The sequence below is a fragment of the Hyaena hyaena genome, unplaced genomic scaffold (assembly GCF_003009895.1).
Source record: "Hyaena hyaena isolate Hyena2069 unplaced genomic scaffold, ASM300989v1 scaffold_48, whole genome shotgun sequence".
In the NCBI taxonomy this organism is placed as follows: domain Eukaryota; kingdom Metazoa; phylum Chordata; class Mammalia; order Carnivora; family Hyaenidae; genus Hyaena; species Hyaena hyaena.
In genome coordinates, this window is record NW_024080680.1 from 357,314 (window position 1) to 372,062 (window position 14,749).

The 14,749-nt window shown below is 36.1% G+C and overlaps 1 protein-coding gene across 1 annotated transcript in view; it reads left to right on the top strand.

Moving 5' to 3' along the window:
* Positions 1 to 1,314: 1,314 nt before the first annotated feature.
* Positions 1,315 to 14,749, top strand: part of CNTN3 (contactin 3) — a 222,488-nt gene continuing 209,053 nt past the window's right edge. Inside the window, exons 1-2 of the mRNA XM_039230558.1 lie at positions 1,315 to 1,385; positions 12,554 to 12,729. Of these exons, the coding sequence (XP_039086489.1) occupies positions 12,588 to 12,729 (142 nt within the window). The 5' untranslated portion in view covers positions 1,315 to 1,385; positions 12,554 to 12,587. The remainder of the gene's footprint in view (positions 1,386 to 12,553; positions 12,730 to 14,749) is intronic.

Consider the following 14,749-nt stretch of genomic DNA (forward strand, 5'->3'; position numbering starts at 1 on the left):
AGAGTAAAGAGTTTTCTTTTCTTTTTCCTGTGGATTTATTTGTTTTCAGAAATGCTCTGGCAATGATTGTACAACCGAAGTATCTTAAGCATTTGTCCATGGCATTATCTCATTCCTTTTTAAATTCATAGCACAAAAACAGGCATGCGTGTGTGTGTGTGTGTAAATTCTCAGAAAATACTCAAATTTTCTTAACTAAAGTAGAAAACCTTTTAAGAGATACTAGCTTAGGGTTATAACCTTCTCTTCAATTGGCTGGTAACAAAATGGAAATACCACCAAATGCTGAGTACTGGAGGTCAAAACAAAAATAATATCACCAACGTTCTGATTTGTATGCATGGCAGATTTTATGAGAAAGAGCATACTCAAGTATTCAACTTGTTTAGAACACAACTTTAGTTTTGTTTTTTTTTTTAATGTTTTTATTTATTTCTAGGAGAGAGAGACAGCGTGAGCAGGAGAGGGTCAGAGACAGAGGGAGTCACAGACTGAAACAGGCTCCAGGCTCTGAGCTGGCAGTCAGCACAGAGCCCGACGCGGGGCTCGAACCCACGAACAGCGAGATCATGACCTAAGCGAAAGTCGGACGCTTAACCGACTAAGCCACCCAGGCACCCCACAACTTTAGTTTTGTAAAGAACATTATGAGAGAAAGAGCCCCTGTACTAGGATATTCACCAGTGAAAAGTTAGATAGAGTTTATATTATTACAAGTAATTAGTACAGGGGTGCCCAGGCGGCTCAGTCAGTTGAGCACCCGACCGTTGATTTTGGCTCAGGTGGTGATCTCACAGTTTGTGGGACTGAGTCCCAACGTCAGGCTCTGCACTGATAGTGTGGAGCCTGCTTGCCGTTCTCTGTCTCCCTTGCTCTCTGCCTCCCCCCCACCACTCACACATGCATGCATGCACACTCTCTCTCTCTCTCAAAAGTAAATAAACTTTAAAATATATATTTTAAAAATTAAGTAATTAGTACAGTGTTATTTATGTTTTTAAGGGATTTTATTAATAGAGCAATAGTTTTCATACTAATTTTCATTCTCTCATACATGTTATTAGGCTGTTAACAGTGTAACTGGTCATCATTAACAAAACAGTGCCTGCAGAACACATGCTGTGGACAAGGGAAGAAATACCTTCTCTTTGATCATTTGCTTTAAAGAGCAGATACTGGTCGCTTGTTTTTCTTCTTCCATTCTAAAATGCCTTTTCCTTATTATGATTGTTTTCTTGGATGTCTCCCACCCATACAGGTGAGCTTCTCTTACACGGTCCAGTGTTCATCAGAGAGCCCAGCAACAGCATTTTCCCTGTTGGTTCAGAGGATAAAAAAATAACTTTAAATTGTGAAGCAAGAGGCAACCCTTCACCTCATTACAGGTACAGTGGAAAGCTTGAAAATCTAAATTAAGAAATAACAATGTGGCCATTAGGATTTTTGTGGTTTTTTGCTTCAATATATGTATGGCATCAGTAAGAAATAATACATGAAACTGCAGCTGTTTGCTCTGTTCAGCAGAGCTGATACATAAACATTGGATCCATACTGTATATATTTGATTCATTATTCATTTTACAATGAGATTCCTTGTTTTGAAAAAGACAGGGCAGAATCTCTTAAATAAACAAAGTATTTTCACTGACTTATAGTGTAATTTAATTTATAAACTCATTAGTTTATGTGCAGTCGTTGGGAACATATCCATGGTGGGGATAAAATTAAATGTTCCAAAGGTAATCAGAAATCATAGATTTTCAAAAAGTACTTTTTGCCATTTGTACTTCTTTGTTTACCATTTTACTGAGCACGTGTTTGAAGGTTCACTCAGAGGAATAAAGTACGTTTTTACTAACATTTTCATTTTTCTTGAAGAGAAATTATATTAGTTTAGTAGACTTTTTTTTCACATAAGAATAATACTTGTTCACTGAAGACCTTCAAACATCACAGAAAAGTATAAGGGAAAAAATGGGGACAAAATATGAATTCCCATCAGCTTAAGATAAAATATTAACATTTGGGGTTTTGGTAGATGATTTGGATGCGATGGGTATTTACTTTTAAAAAAATTACAGGATTAGCTATTTTTACTGTTATGTGTGCTCAGGTGACCCAATTTAATGAAGAAATGAATTATTTATAAATAGCATATGCTGCTTTCATGTAAGTGGCAATGAGAAAGTGCTCGAGGCACCTTGAGAACAACATGCTCTTTTGAATACTGTGAGCATTTGTCTCAAAAACACTGTTTACAATATTAGTTTCTTGGCAAAACCCTTCTGTAATCTGCAGAACAAGCAAACTTCAGCCTATGTTAATAAAATTCTAAGTGTTGAGAGTAGCAGTGTAGACCTTATTGAACTTCTATTGTTTTCTTAATCCACGTAAATAATAGATGCCAACATTCATTGTCAAATTAGGTCAGCATCGGGTTAGAAGCTAGACCTTTGTATTTTTGCATCTGTAAGTAATTAAAGTCAGTTTCTTTCAATAATATTCAAGGACATATTTATTGAGCACCTGTTGTGTACTTTCAGTAGCATAAAAAATAATCCCAGGTTACTGGCCAGAATTGACAGAGGTACTAAGTTTTCTCTCTGCCTCTTCCTCACTCTGTAGAAATGAGAAAAGTATAACATAAGGTTAAAAAAACCCACAAGAATCTGTATTTTATGAGATAGTTCAATTACCCAGACTTAAGCACATGTAACATCTGAAAATATTTTCTTCTTTGGGAGAGAGATGAACAGATCAACTTTAATGAGAGACATTATCCTAGAACATTTTTTTGCTAGCATTTTCATTGGACATTCTAACTAACATCTTCCAAGTGCATCCATTCATTTTTTTCCCGAAACAGAAAATTATCCTTTTAGATGTGACAGTAATATGATAAAGAATCCATATGAATGACTCATCTGTGGGCTGTTTATCTGTTGTCAGTAAAGTTGTATTCCTAGCATTTATCTTATGAATAATTTGATGACAAATGTATTCAGTGGAAAAATTGTCAAGATACACGATTTAGTCAGACAGGAGTGTATTTCTAAATTAACAGTTTAATTGTATTTGTAAAATTTTATTAAATAGCAAGAAGTCTTGAGCTCAGAAATCCAGAAATCGCCTTTTGCTGCATTTATTTCTTTGTGTATCAGGTATTTATTATAATGCCAGAGAGTATCTTAAATATACTAATGACATGTATAGGTTCTGCCATTTACACAGTGCCTATTTGGTTTTATGATGTGGCCTGGGATGTGGTATGTTGCATTTAAAACAGAATCTGTACCCAAGACTAGGAGATATAGGACTTAAATTGATCCATCACTTTTATGTCTGATAGATGAAGAAATTTAACATGGTAGGTATGGTTCTAAAATACTTGGTTTGTAGTCAAATAGAGCAGACACTTTCATTAAAGCTCTAAAGATTCTCTAAAGTTAAGACTTGTAACCAATATAAAATTCCACTTAAACTGAAGGTTTATAGTCACTAGAAGTCGAGACCTTGAAAAAAAGCATAAGGGAACCTCTACATTGTGAAAAATACGAGGCTTTCCTATAGCAACAACTCCCCGTTACTCATGTTATCTGTGTAAGAGTTTATGCTGGTGGAGTAAATAGGAGTATACAACAGTGTAGTTTGTAATTACGACCTTATCTCCTTAGGCAGCACCTTCAGTTACGGCCTGATTTTTTTCTCCTGCCTTTTGACTTTAATAGTCAATCATGTAATAGTCTATAGAATTCTTCAAATATTTCAGAAGAAAATCTGCTTGCTTGTTCATATTTTTACTATCCTTTATGAACTACAGATAAATGATATTAAATGTGTAATAATACTGAAGACACAAAAATGGGTATTACTCTTTTCCATGAAATCAGAGAAAAGATACATTTTTGTAAGTGTTTGTAAGTAGAAACAGATAGACAGGTATCAAGGAGGAAAATCAGTGGTTCATGTGAAATTTATAAGTTAAGAACAATCCAAATTTGTTCCCCAAGATTTGGAATAAAGTTTAAGAGCCTTATAAAAGAATATCCTTTGAAAGTCCACAGCCTCTCTTATAGACTGGGGCAGATTTGTCTGATGAGAGATCTTTTCTTGTTTCTCCCATTGGGTAAAAAGAACTCTTAATTGGCCATCTTAGGCATCCAAAAGTTCAGAAATTCACAAGAGAAATTACTTGTGTTAGGGTTTAATTGAGAATTTTATTCTCTTTTTTTTTTCTTGCATCTCCCCACCTAAACCCCAAAGCCTATATTTAAAGGTTAATTAGTATTTATTCTCATTGTAATTGCTGATGATGACGACAATGGAAGAGATTACCCTGAGGGAGGATTAGTAACTTTTTTAAATGGAATGGATTTTCTTAGACCTTTCATAGGTTATAAATGCCCACTCTTCCATAATTCACTCAGATGAAAGACCCCAAATAAGAAGATTCCTGGTCACTTCTGATGCCGTTCAGCCTTTAAAAGAACCACATGTTTGAGCTAGACTGGGGAAAATATGCAGATACCTAATGGGGACCAGGCAGGTAAAAAGCTCAAAGAGGTGGATGTGCCTTGAGAACATATAGATACATTGAGTAATGACTGGAAACTATCCAGCATTCAGCTATAAGCCTATTGAATGGTGACAACTGCTTCTCAGAACTAGCTAGTGGTTACCATGCAGGAATCGTGGTCAAGTACAACAAAAGCTTTTCAAGAGATATTTAAAATTCGGGTATTTTCTCTTTGGAATCTCTTATAATGTAGACCAAAGAAAAAAGTCTTAAAAATGGAATGTGGCCTATGGGGGCTTTATGTTTTCAACATTTAGTCTAGCTTGAGACATTGATAACACAGCTAGACTAAATGTCTAGCCAGACATTGTCTCGCTGTGTTATCCAGTATGGTAGCCAGTAGCCAAAAGTTGACCCTGTATATTTAAATAAGTTAAATTAAAATTTTATTTCCTCAACCAGAGCAGCTTTATTTCAAGTACTGAGTAGACATGTGTGACTAATAGCTACTGTATTGGAAGGAACCCGTCACCATTTTTATGCTTCCAGGAAGTTCCATTGGATGGCACTGCTCTAGACTGACCCTTAAATCCAAAGTTTTTCTGGTTTTTCTCTCCTCAAAAGGAAGTAACCACAATATTATTCTCTTCCAGCTCTATGTAATAAGTAAACTATGTTAATTAATTAGTGTGAACAATACTGGATATACATGTTATAAAGACTGAATATCTTTGCAAAATATCATCTCCCCATGTTATAAAGACTGAATACCTTTGCAAAATATCATCTCCCCTGGCCACAGTTTCTCCCATTTAGATATGGTTCCCTCTAATGGAATTGACCAAAAATCAACTAAATGAATTCAGTATAAGGTAGAAAAGGAAAATAAGAGAGACTAATTTCTGCTCACCATTTTTTGAAAGAGTAAACTGTAAGGAAGAAAAGTCTGATTTTGCTTGTTGCCCCTACATACACAGTCACGCACACACCAACATACACACATGCCACATAATACTGTACATGGTACCACATCTAGGAATATACGTGCCTCCATATATGTATTATATTTGTACATGCTATATGTATTCTATGTGTAGAATGTGTATAATATTTTGATTGTATGCAGTTTTCCCCTTACATATATCTTGTTGCCATGTAAGATCTGATGTCACTGTTATTTCACTTTTATGCTTTATGACAAATGACAGTTTTTGTTCCTCTAAATTATCTTGGCCTTTACAGAGATATAATCCTTTCTGCTTAGGAGGCCTGATTCTCTGTGTTTATCTTATGCTCAATAACTTTTAGCATCCTGACTTCTCCAGCTGATGAGTTCTCGTCCCCACACCTAAAGTCAGCTACTAAAAGCAATGACATGTTCACATGATTGGCATGATTGCTAACCATTAGAAAGGAAAGAATATCTATAGTGCCAGAAGGAAGCGGAAGTAGACAGCATCTCTTAGAGAGCATTTTAAACTTGGCTGTGTTACTGTCTCTCTCATGAAGCCTTCTTAATATCCACTGTGCTGGGTTCCTTGCTCCAGTGATATAGTGTCCATTATGCTCCATACCTACTTATATGATAGAACTTATCAAAATGAGGGGCACCTGGGTAACTCAGTCGGTTAAGCGTACGACTTCAGCTCAGGTCATGATCTCACGGTTTGTGGGCTCGAGCCGCACGTTGGGCTCTGTGCTTACAGCGAGCTCAGAGCCTGGAGCATGTTTCAGATTCTGTGTCTCCTTCTCTCTCTGACCCTCCCCTGCTCATGCTCTCTCTCTCTCTCTCTCTCTGTCTCTCTCTGTCTCTCCCTCCTCACCTACCCCCCTCAGAAATAAATAAAAACATTTAAAAAACTTACCAAAATGAAGTGTGTGATTGTGTTGGTAGGATGTAACCCCCTTAAAGGTTAAGACAATATATTATTCATCCTCACTTTCCATATGCCTCGCAAATAGTGCATGCTAAATTGGAGCATTAAAAAAAAGGAATGAAGTTAATGGGAGAAAACAAATTAAATTTGGGATTAGGCCATGTTTAGGAGTCAAGAATGTCATGAAGGATCAGAGGGTTAGAAGTGGTCAATAGTATATCTTAGAGAATATTTTTAAGTGTGGATCGATTCCCTTTTTGGGCTCCATTTTAAGACAGATCGCCCACGAGGTGATAAAGCTGATTGCCTGGAACACACGCCTTTCTTATACCCTCCCCATAGCAGCTGGAAAAAGAGGGCATCCTTCCTACCAGTGTCATCAAAAGTTCTGATTGGTGTCAGAAAAAACATGAAATTAAAAAATTTGCTAATAGGATGAGCAGTCAATACCCAAGAAAAATGTAGAAGTTAGATTTTAGATATTACAGATAGAAGTATAAAAATAATTCAGATCCTAGCTGTTGCTGTTCTTTCTTATGTTTTTACAGTGAGGTGAGGAGGAAGGATAACACATAACCACCAAAGCCAGGTTAAGTCAGTTGGGTCACATTCATATTCTTAACCACTGAGGCCGAGACATGGATTGTTCTGAGTGGTCAAACCAAGTCCTGTGGAGAGTGGCCTCTTCAAAGGGAGTGAGGGAGCATTGCTACCCGAAAAAAGCAAAAACAGGTTCAGAGAAAGCAGGAATGGCAAATCTCTTCTATAATTCTCGTAGTGGTAATTTTAAGGCAATCACTGATCAATTTGAACAAGGCTATAGCTATGTAAACTAAACAGTTGCTTTTAATCCCAGTGTGTTTTTCTTAAATATATATGTTTAAAATTTATCAATGAGTGAGAGGAAATGGAAATCTATGTCATAAGACACATCTTAAAAACTTAAGTTTTAAAAAACACAGCATTACAGTTTAACTCGTTTATATCTTTGGCAATTATTGCTGAAGCCTAACTGGTTATTTTTGGATAAAGTATTGAATATGCAAATTCAGACATTCATTCTTTCAAGGGCTGCAATTATTCTCATCACTTCAGTAAACATATTAACAAACATTGCATTTGAACACAAATGCATTTGCTTATTAACTTGAAAGCCACAGCTAAAACCACAAATTGCTTCTGTGATTAAATTCCTAATTTTCCTGTCAACCCCCAAATAAAGTATTGCCCGTTGATTTAACAAGCGTTTAGTGTGGGCTTATTTCCCAAACTTAGCCCCGCTCCCTAAAGATTTTAGCAAATTATTTCGTTCACTTTATGTTGAAGTCTAAGGTGTGATGTTTTCTTTGTTTTTTTTTTTTTTTTTTTACCAGCATATTGTTGTATTTGTGTTTTCCTGACCAGATTTTGTGTGGTAGCATAGCTGTCCTGAAGGACATTAGCTTTGTGTAAGCAACTGTGAGATAAATTATATCTAGGGATTCTTTTGAAACTACCTGAAGTCACTCAGATTAGTTAGTTTCCATTTGAAGGGGCGACGGTCTCCAAACTTTAACTCTTAAATAACTATTGAAATAGAAGATAGCTATTGAAATAGAAGATAAATCACATATATTATCACATTCTAGCAAAACACCCGGGTTAGGACTTAGTGCCTGCAATTGGTGCCAAGACATATGTGTTTATATTCATGATTGTTGTTCGTGCTAGTAAGGTTTTGTGTAAGAGTTGCCCTATCCTGTAATAACTAGCATGGTAAATAAGTAAGAACTAATAAAGTAAATGGAAATAAGTATGCATTCCTTCCTCATCTTTGAGATGATTATTACTAAAATGGCTGACCACAGGGAGGGGTGACCATATGGAGGTTAGTTATGGCTAAGTTACTCCACTCAGGAAACTTCTGTGAGAACCTACCATGCACCAGCTATTATGACTGATGGTGGGAATTCAGCCGGGATTAAAACATTCCTCATGAAACACAGGTCATGCTTTCAAAAGCACCTTTCAGCTCTGAAGGGGTAGGCTTTTTGTACTGATTTAACTTATGTAAATTCATGTTTGCACACATACACATACATAGACACACACACACACACACACACACATAGTTTGTCCTTTGTATTGGAAGGCAGTGGTTCCTACACCCTCAGTCACTGATGTTTTAGCATACTTCCCAGAAGTAACAGTTACAGTTTTCTTTGTGAAAAAGTAGTAACTGCCAGTTGTAATAGCCCCTGTCTCAGGTACTTCATGCTATTATAGTCAAAATTCAAAACCTGTTGGCTCGAGGGAAGGCATGGTGTTTTAAAGAAATTGTACTCAAAAAATGTTCAGGGGGAAATTTGCCATAGACTCCCACTATTCTATTGTACAGGCTTGGCCCACTCACCTTATCTCACCTGCCCAGTGTTCCTCCAGTGAGGAGATACCAGAGCCCTGTTGTGTAGAGGATGCAGACAAGATTTTAGAAGTTGATTGATCAAATTCATGTTGTGTCAGGCTAGCAGAGTACACAGCCAGGAACTTCTCATTTCGGCTCCAAGCTTCTACTCATCGGCCCAGAAATGAAATCACAGATAACCTCCACACTAAGATGAGTAGATTTGTGAAATATGAATATTAAACCGTTTCTCACTTGTGGATTCTAAAAGCAAATCCTAATTTGTGTAGAATGAGCATTTGAACACTGAAGGCTGGCAATGAACTTATAAGATCATTCAAGAGTGTTACAACATGATGATTATACAAAGGTGCTTAATCTTGTGACATTTGCCACTGAGCTAAATCTACAAGGTTAGTCTGTTTCTGGAGCACAATGTAAATGTTATGTGATTGAAATACTGGTCTGTGCAACCCCAAGAGCCATGGGCTGACTTTTCTTGCTCCAGATCACTGCATTAAGCCTTTTGGAATGGAATTTGGTTATGCAAATGTTACTTTTATGAATTTTAAGCAATTTTGATATTTCCAAAAGATTTTATTCTGAAACTCTAGAGTTTCTCATGAACTTCACACTTTATTCATAAAAGTAGACATTTGCATCTTTTACAAAGAATTATCTATGTGCAAAACTAAAAGACAGTATCTACCTCTAAAAGCTTCCCAAATTCACGGCCTCAGTGTGTCATTCCCCTGTCACACTTTATTACTGTGTTGTGTTCTTGAACTCTGAGCAATCGATTACAATTTACTGCAAAGAAAATTAGTCTAATTTGTAGATTTATTGGACACAAACTTTGTAAAAGGAGTATGTGTGTATGCCTTCAGTTTTCCTGAAGGTTTCTTATGCAGAAGAAAGTATGAGAATTATTTAGAAATCAGGCCCAAATAGGACTATTTTGCATTGGGAACTTAAGTACACTATTTTCTCAGGATGTGATAATATTTGGAATTTCAGGCCCAGAGATTCCTTACACATTTCAGAGCTTAAATCCATACAGCCCTTTTTAATTCACATACTTTCAGCAAGAGGAAAAATAATCAATGTTTAATAAGATATTGAGAAATTTTATATCACCTGGGGATGAAGTCCATTTAGTAATGAATAGTGTTAAGAAGGAGAGAGATAATTGTATCATTTTGTTAAAAGAAAATTAACATTCTTTAGGGTATGTCTTAGCTCTGAAGAGTTTGCTGAAGCAAAGTACTTACTTTTGGCATAGTGGAAACATAGCCAAAAGGGAGTCGATTTTGCCTTTTCTCATAAAGCAACAATCTAGGCATTCAGTCTATATGATGAAGATTGAGCTAAAGGAAGTAAGAAACATTTATGCATGAAAAAAATCTTTTCCATTTTAGTTGTTTAGTCAAAGCTTTGGGATGATAGCTTTCAGACCTTAGACACTTATTCAAAAAAGTATTTTCCCATGTACTTTATGATATCTTAAATCTTTCTAGCTATTAAATAGGCAAGAAGAATTGCTTCTCCATATTTTTATTTATCTTCACAATTTTCCACATAGCCACTGCACCTTTATTATTCATCAGCTAAACACAAAAACACAATTTTCAAACGAAGCCTTCAGGCATGTTTAGTCAGGCCATAAAGATTCTAACTCTAAATCTAAAATCCTCCTTTCCCCAACAAACTGTATTTTGTAGGTAACAAAAACATAAGTGCCCTTTGTCATGAGAGTGTGTGAAATTAACTACATCTTTTCTGATTTGAGTTTCAAGTTTTTCCCACTGCAAGCATTAAGATGCTCAGAAGCTGACAAACCATTCACTGCTTAAAAATTTAACCAACCACATGGAGCACCTGGGTGGTTCAGTTGGTTAAGTGTCCAACTTCAGCTCAGGTCATGATCTCACAGACCATGAGTTCGACCCTCACATCTGGCTCTGTGCTGCCAGCTCGGAGTCTGGACCCTGTATTCTCTGAGAGTCCAGCCCTGCATGTGTAGGACTATGTCTTCCCATATGGTTTGTCTACATTTGTACCTGCCTGGAAATCAATGAAATATGAAAGTAAACTTATACATTTGTTTATTTCCTATAGCTTCCATCATTAAAGCTTTATTATGTAATATTCAGATATGGAAAATGATATAAACACGTCATCTAGTAATCTAGTAATGATGAACATCCATATAACCACTACTCACCTTAAGAAATAAAAGCAGGGGCAAGTAAGTGGCTCAGATGGCTAAGCATTAGCTTCCATTCAGGTCCGGATCTCACAGTTCGTGAGTTTAAGTGCTGCACTGGGCTCTGCTGTCAGCATGAAGCCTGCTTCAGATCTTCTGACCCCCTCTCTCTCTGCTTCTCCCCTGCTCTCTCTCTCTCAAAAATAAATAAACATTTTTTAAAAAGAGAAAGAAATATATACAACAAAATACCTAAATTTCCTAGTATTGTCCCTGAACATACCCCACTTTCTTTCCATGAGAGCTTTAAAATACCTTAAAGTGGAGGTTTATCATTTTCACATTTTAAAATATGTTTAGTGCATTAATGTTACTTTATGTATCTTAAAACTTTATATAAATGATATCAAACTGTATTTTGTGTGCTTTCTTTTGTGATAATATTCACGTTTCATGTCTTTATTTGCTTTCAGAGCATGTAATAGTTAAATATTTTATATAACAATTTTTAGATGACACATGACATGAATTGAGAACTCTGGGCTCAAATTAAAAAATGAGTACTACTTCTGGTCCAATAATGAGACATTTGGGACAGTTGATATTTCACTCAACTTTTTTATTGAAATCCTCATCTATAAAATGAGTATTAGATTACCCATATTCTCAGTTACAATGAGCAACTGACATGATTGTTGTTAAAATACACAAAAATTGCTAGAATTGATAGCACAATTTTATTGTAAAATTTAAGTCTGCTAGGAAGGAGCTGACATAATTTATACCATGGATGTGTTCTTGAGACTGGTTTATTTCTGAGGTTTTCAAGGTGAAATCTACTTTGATGCGTCAAGTATACTCCTCTTTTAAAAACTGGTTTTTCTGTTTAAAAACCCTTGTTTACAAACCAACATTTTTTTTTTCGTTTTCCTTTTGGCTTCCTATTGATAAATATGGCTCTAGGGTTAATGCCTTTACTGTTGCAGAGCCGATCAGTGGCATTTAGGGTCTTTTACCACAGTGTCATTTAGGAAATAGCTTTGTGGTGGCTGAGAGAGGTGGAGAGTGCCTCAGGGCTAGGTATTTACTCAGACGAATTGAAATGGATAGTTGAGCACTTACCCAATTAATTTATTAAATGTGCTCAGTCAGTCTGCATAAATCAAAGAAGTGTGCTCTTCCCTCTGCCCCCTTCATCAGCAGCATGAGATCGGTCTGAAGTACATGAGATCAGCCTGAAGTACATGAGATAATCACCTCAACTTCCTACTTCACCTTAGCCTATGCAGACCCAGCCTAATGTCCCGCCAGGTGAACAGGTCATTTCCACCTCTTCAGAAAATCTTGAGAAATCCTTAACTTCTAGAGGCTATTCTGTTGTGCTTTCTACTATACTTTAACCTTTTGTTTCTGCTAAATAGCTGGGCCATGTGTAAGCTCAAGTATACCACACTAGAATAATATATTTATTGCCTTCATTTATGAGAGGTGATGTCTACAGTGGATTTTATAGTGTAGATTTTTCTAATTTAAATACATTAAGAGAGGAAACCTTGACATTTGTTTTACAGGTGGCAGCTGAATGGGAGTGATATTAATCTGAGCATGGAATATCGTTACAAGTTGAATGGAGGAAATCTGGTTGTCATTAACCCCAACAGAAATTGGGATACAGGAAGTTACCAGTGTTTCGCGACAAATTCACTTGGTACAATTGTCAGCAGAGAAGCTAAACTCCAGTTTGCATGTAAGTTTATGTTTGCAACATCCAGCAAGCCCAATATCTTAAAATACTTCACTGAGTTCGTGTGGTCATTTTGGATTTCAGAAACAATACATGGATTTTATTAATTGGATAAATAAGTTAAGGAAGCAGCTCACTATGATCTTTTGGACCATACTGTACAAATCAGAGTTTAAATTCTGTGGGAGTGTGTTTTCCATTTTACCATTTTTGTAAGGATTCTATTTAGGAAAGGAAAAAAGAAGCCAGTTAAGAATATGTTGAGTAGTAGGGTGCCTGGGTGGCTCAGTTAGCTAAGCGTCCGACTTCGGCTCAGGTCATGATCTTGCGATTCATGAGTTCGAGCCCCACATCAGGCTCTGTGCTAACAGCTCAGACCTTGAAGCCTGCTTGTGCTGTCTCTCTGTCTCTCTGAAATAAATTTTTAAAAACATTTAAAAAATTAAAAAAAGAATATGTTGAGTAGCTACTCTCTGTCTGCTACTGCATTTGAACTGAAAAGAAAAAGAAAGAATTGTCAGACATGATCCTTGCTCTGGGAGAACATTGAAATTAGGGACATTAGCAAATTATGTCTCACAAATTTGAAAATATTTAAGGAACCAAGACACTGAAAAAGAAAAGAATGTAACATCGTGTTGACTTCCCGTGCAGTTTTGCCCAGCTCACAATGACCTTCAGGGCAACCTTCACTGAGGCCTGGTTCTGGAAGCCAGCTTTGTACCAAGTTAATTGGGCCTGGGTGAATTCGTGGCCCAACTTGAGAACAATCACATTCTTTCTCCAGGGAATTCAGAATTGGGACCAGAAATCTCCTTTAGTTTTTATCTTCCTGTTACTATCTTTTGACTACTTTTTATTTTTTGTTTCCTCTTTTAGTTTCTTTTCCTTTGTTTTAGCTGTATATTCTGTATATAACGCATCTCAGGGTTACCTTGGTTGTAAGGTTTCTCTTAGCTCTTTATACCTCAAAAATTCTGAAATTGGAATGCATGTGTTCTTATAATGTGTCAGTATTCTCTGCCCACAGCCACAGGCCATTAATAAGTTGATGATGTGTCGTTTAATTCATGGATTATTCTGTAGCTTTCTGCTTTTTATAATGACAGTGGTTGGTTTTGCTTCTGATATTATACTCTGTATGCTCTGTTTTTCATACTTAGTTGCTTTTTCCATTGTTTTCACTTTGTTTTCCTCGATGAACAGTGTTTTCTCGCTCTCTGATTTAAAGCTGTACCTTCCCTGAGTATTTTGAAAGCTAGATATTATATCATACAAATTTAAATTTGCCTTGATGTTTACCAATTTGTATTGTGTATACTAGTCTAATAGCCAGAATTTTAAATCTAAATTATCTTTTCTGAGTCCCTCCATTTTAAACAAGGAGTTTCATTCCTTTTTTCCTTTACTGTATTTCCTTTATGCATATTTTGCTGTCAGGGTGATTTCTGTGATTATTGATTTAAATTGTTTTTATGCCATTTTCATATGTGTGTATATCCATATACACACATAGAGCACATGTGTATATATTAGGTGCTATGCATATATGCATTTGTGTGTATATACTAAGTATACATAGAATGTTTTTCTCATGAATGATTTTATATGTGCATATTGCTTGTAACCAAAATTTTGCCAGAATCTGTGAGATACCAATGTTTTACCGACTTGCATTGCCACCACAAGACCTCCTTCCATTCTTGCATTCTTATTTTTTTAGTATCTCAGTTTTTAAATATTTACCATTTAATAAGTTACATTTAAAAATAGAACTTTGTTTCATCTTTTCTTAATTTGTTTTGAGAGAGAATGCACTTATGAGAGAGGGTGAGAGAGTCTCCCAAACAGGCTGTGTGCTGTCAGCATAGCGCCTGATAGGGGGTGAACTGTGGGATCATGACCTGAGTTGAAATCAAGTCTGACGCTTAACTGATAGAGCCTTCCATGCGCCCCTATTTCATCTGCTTATATTTTAAAGAATGTCATTATGTTGACTTAAGTATGGAAATACCTTCTGGTT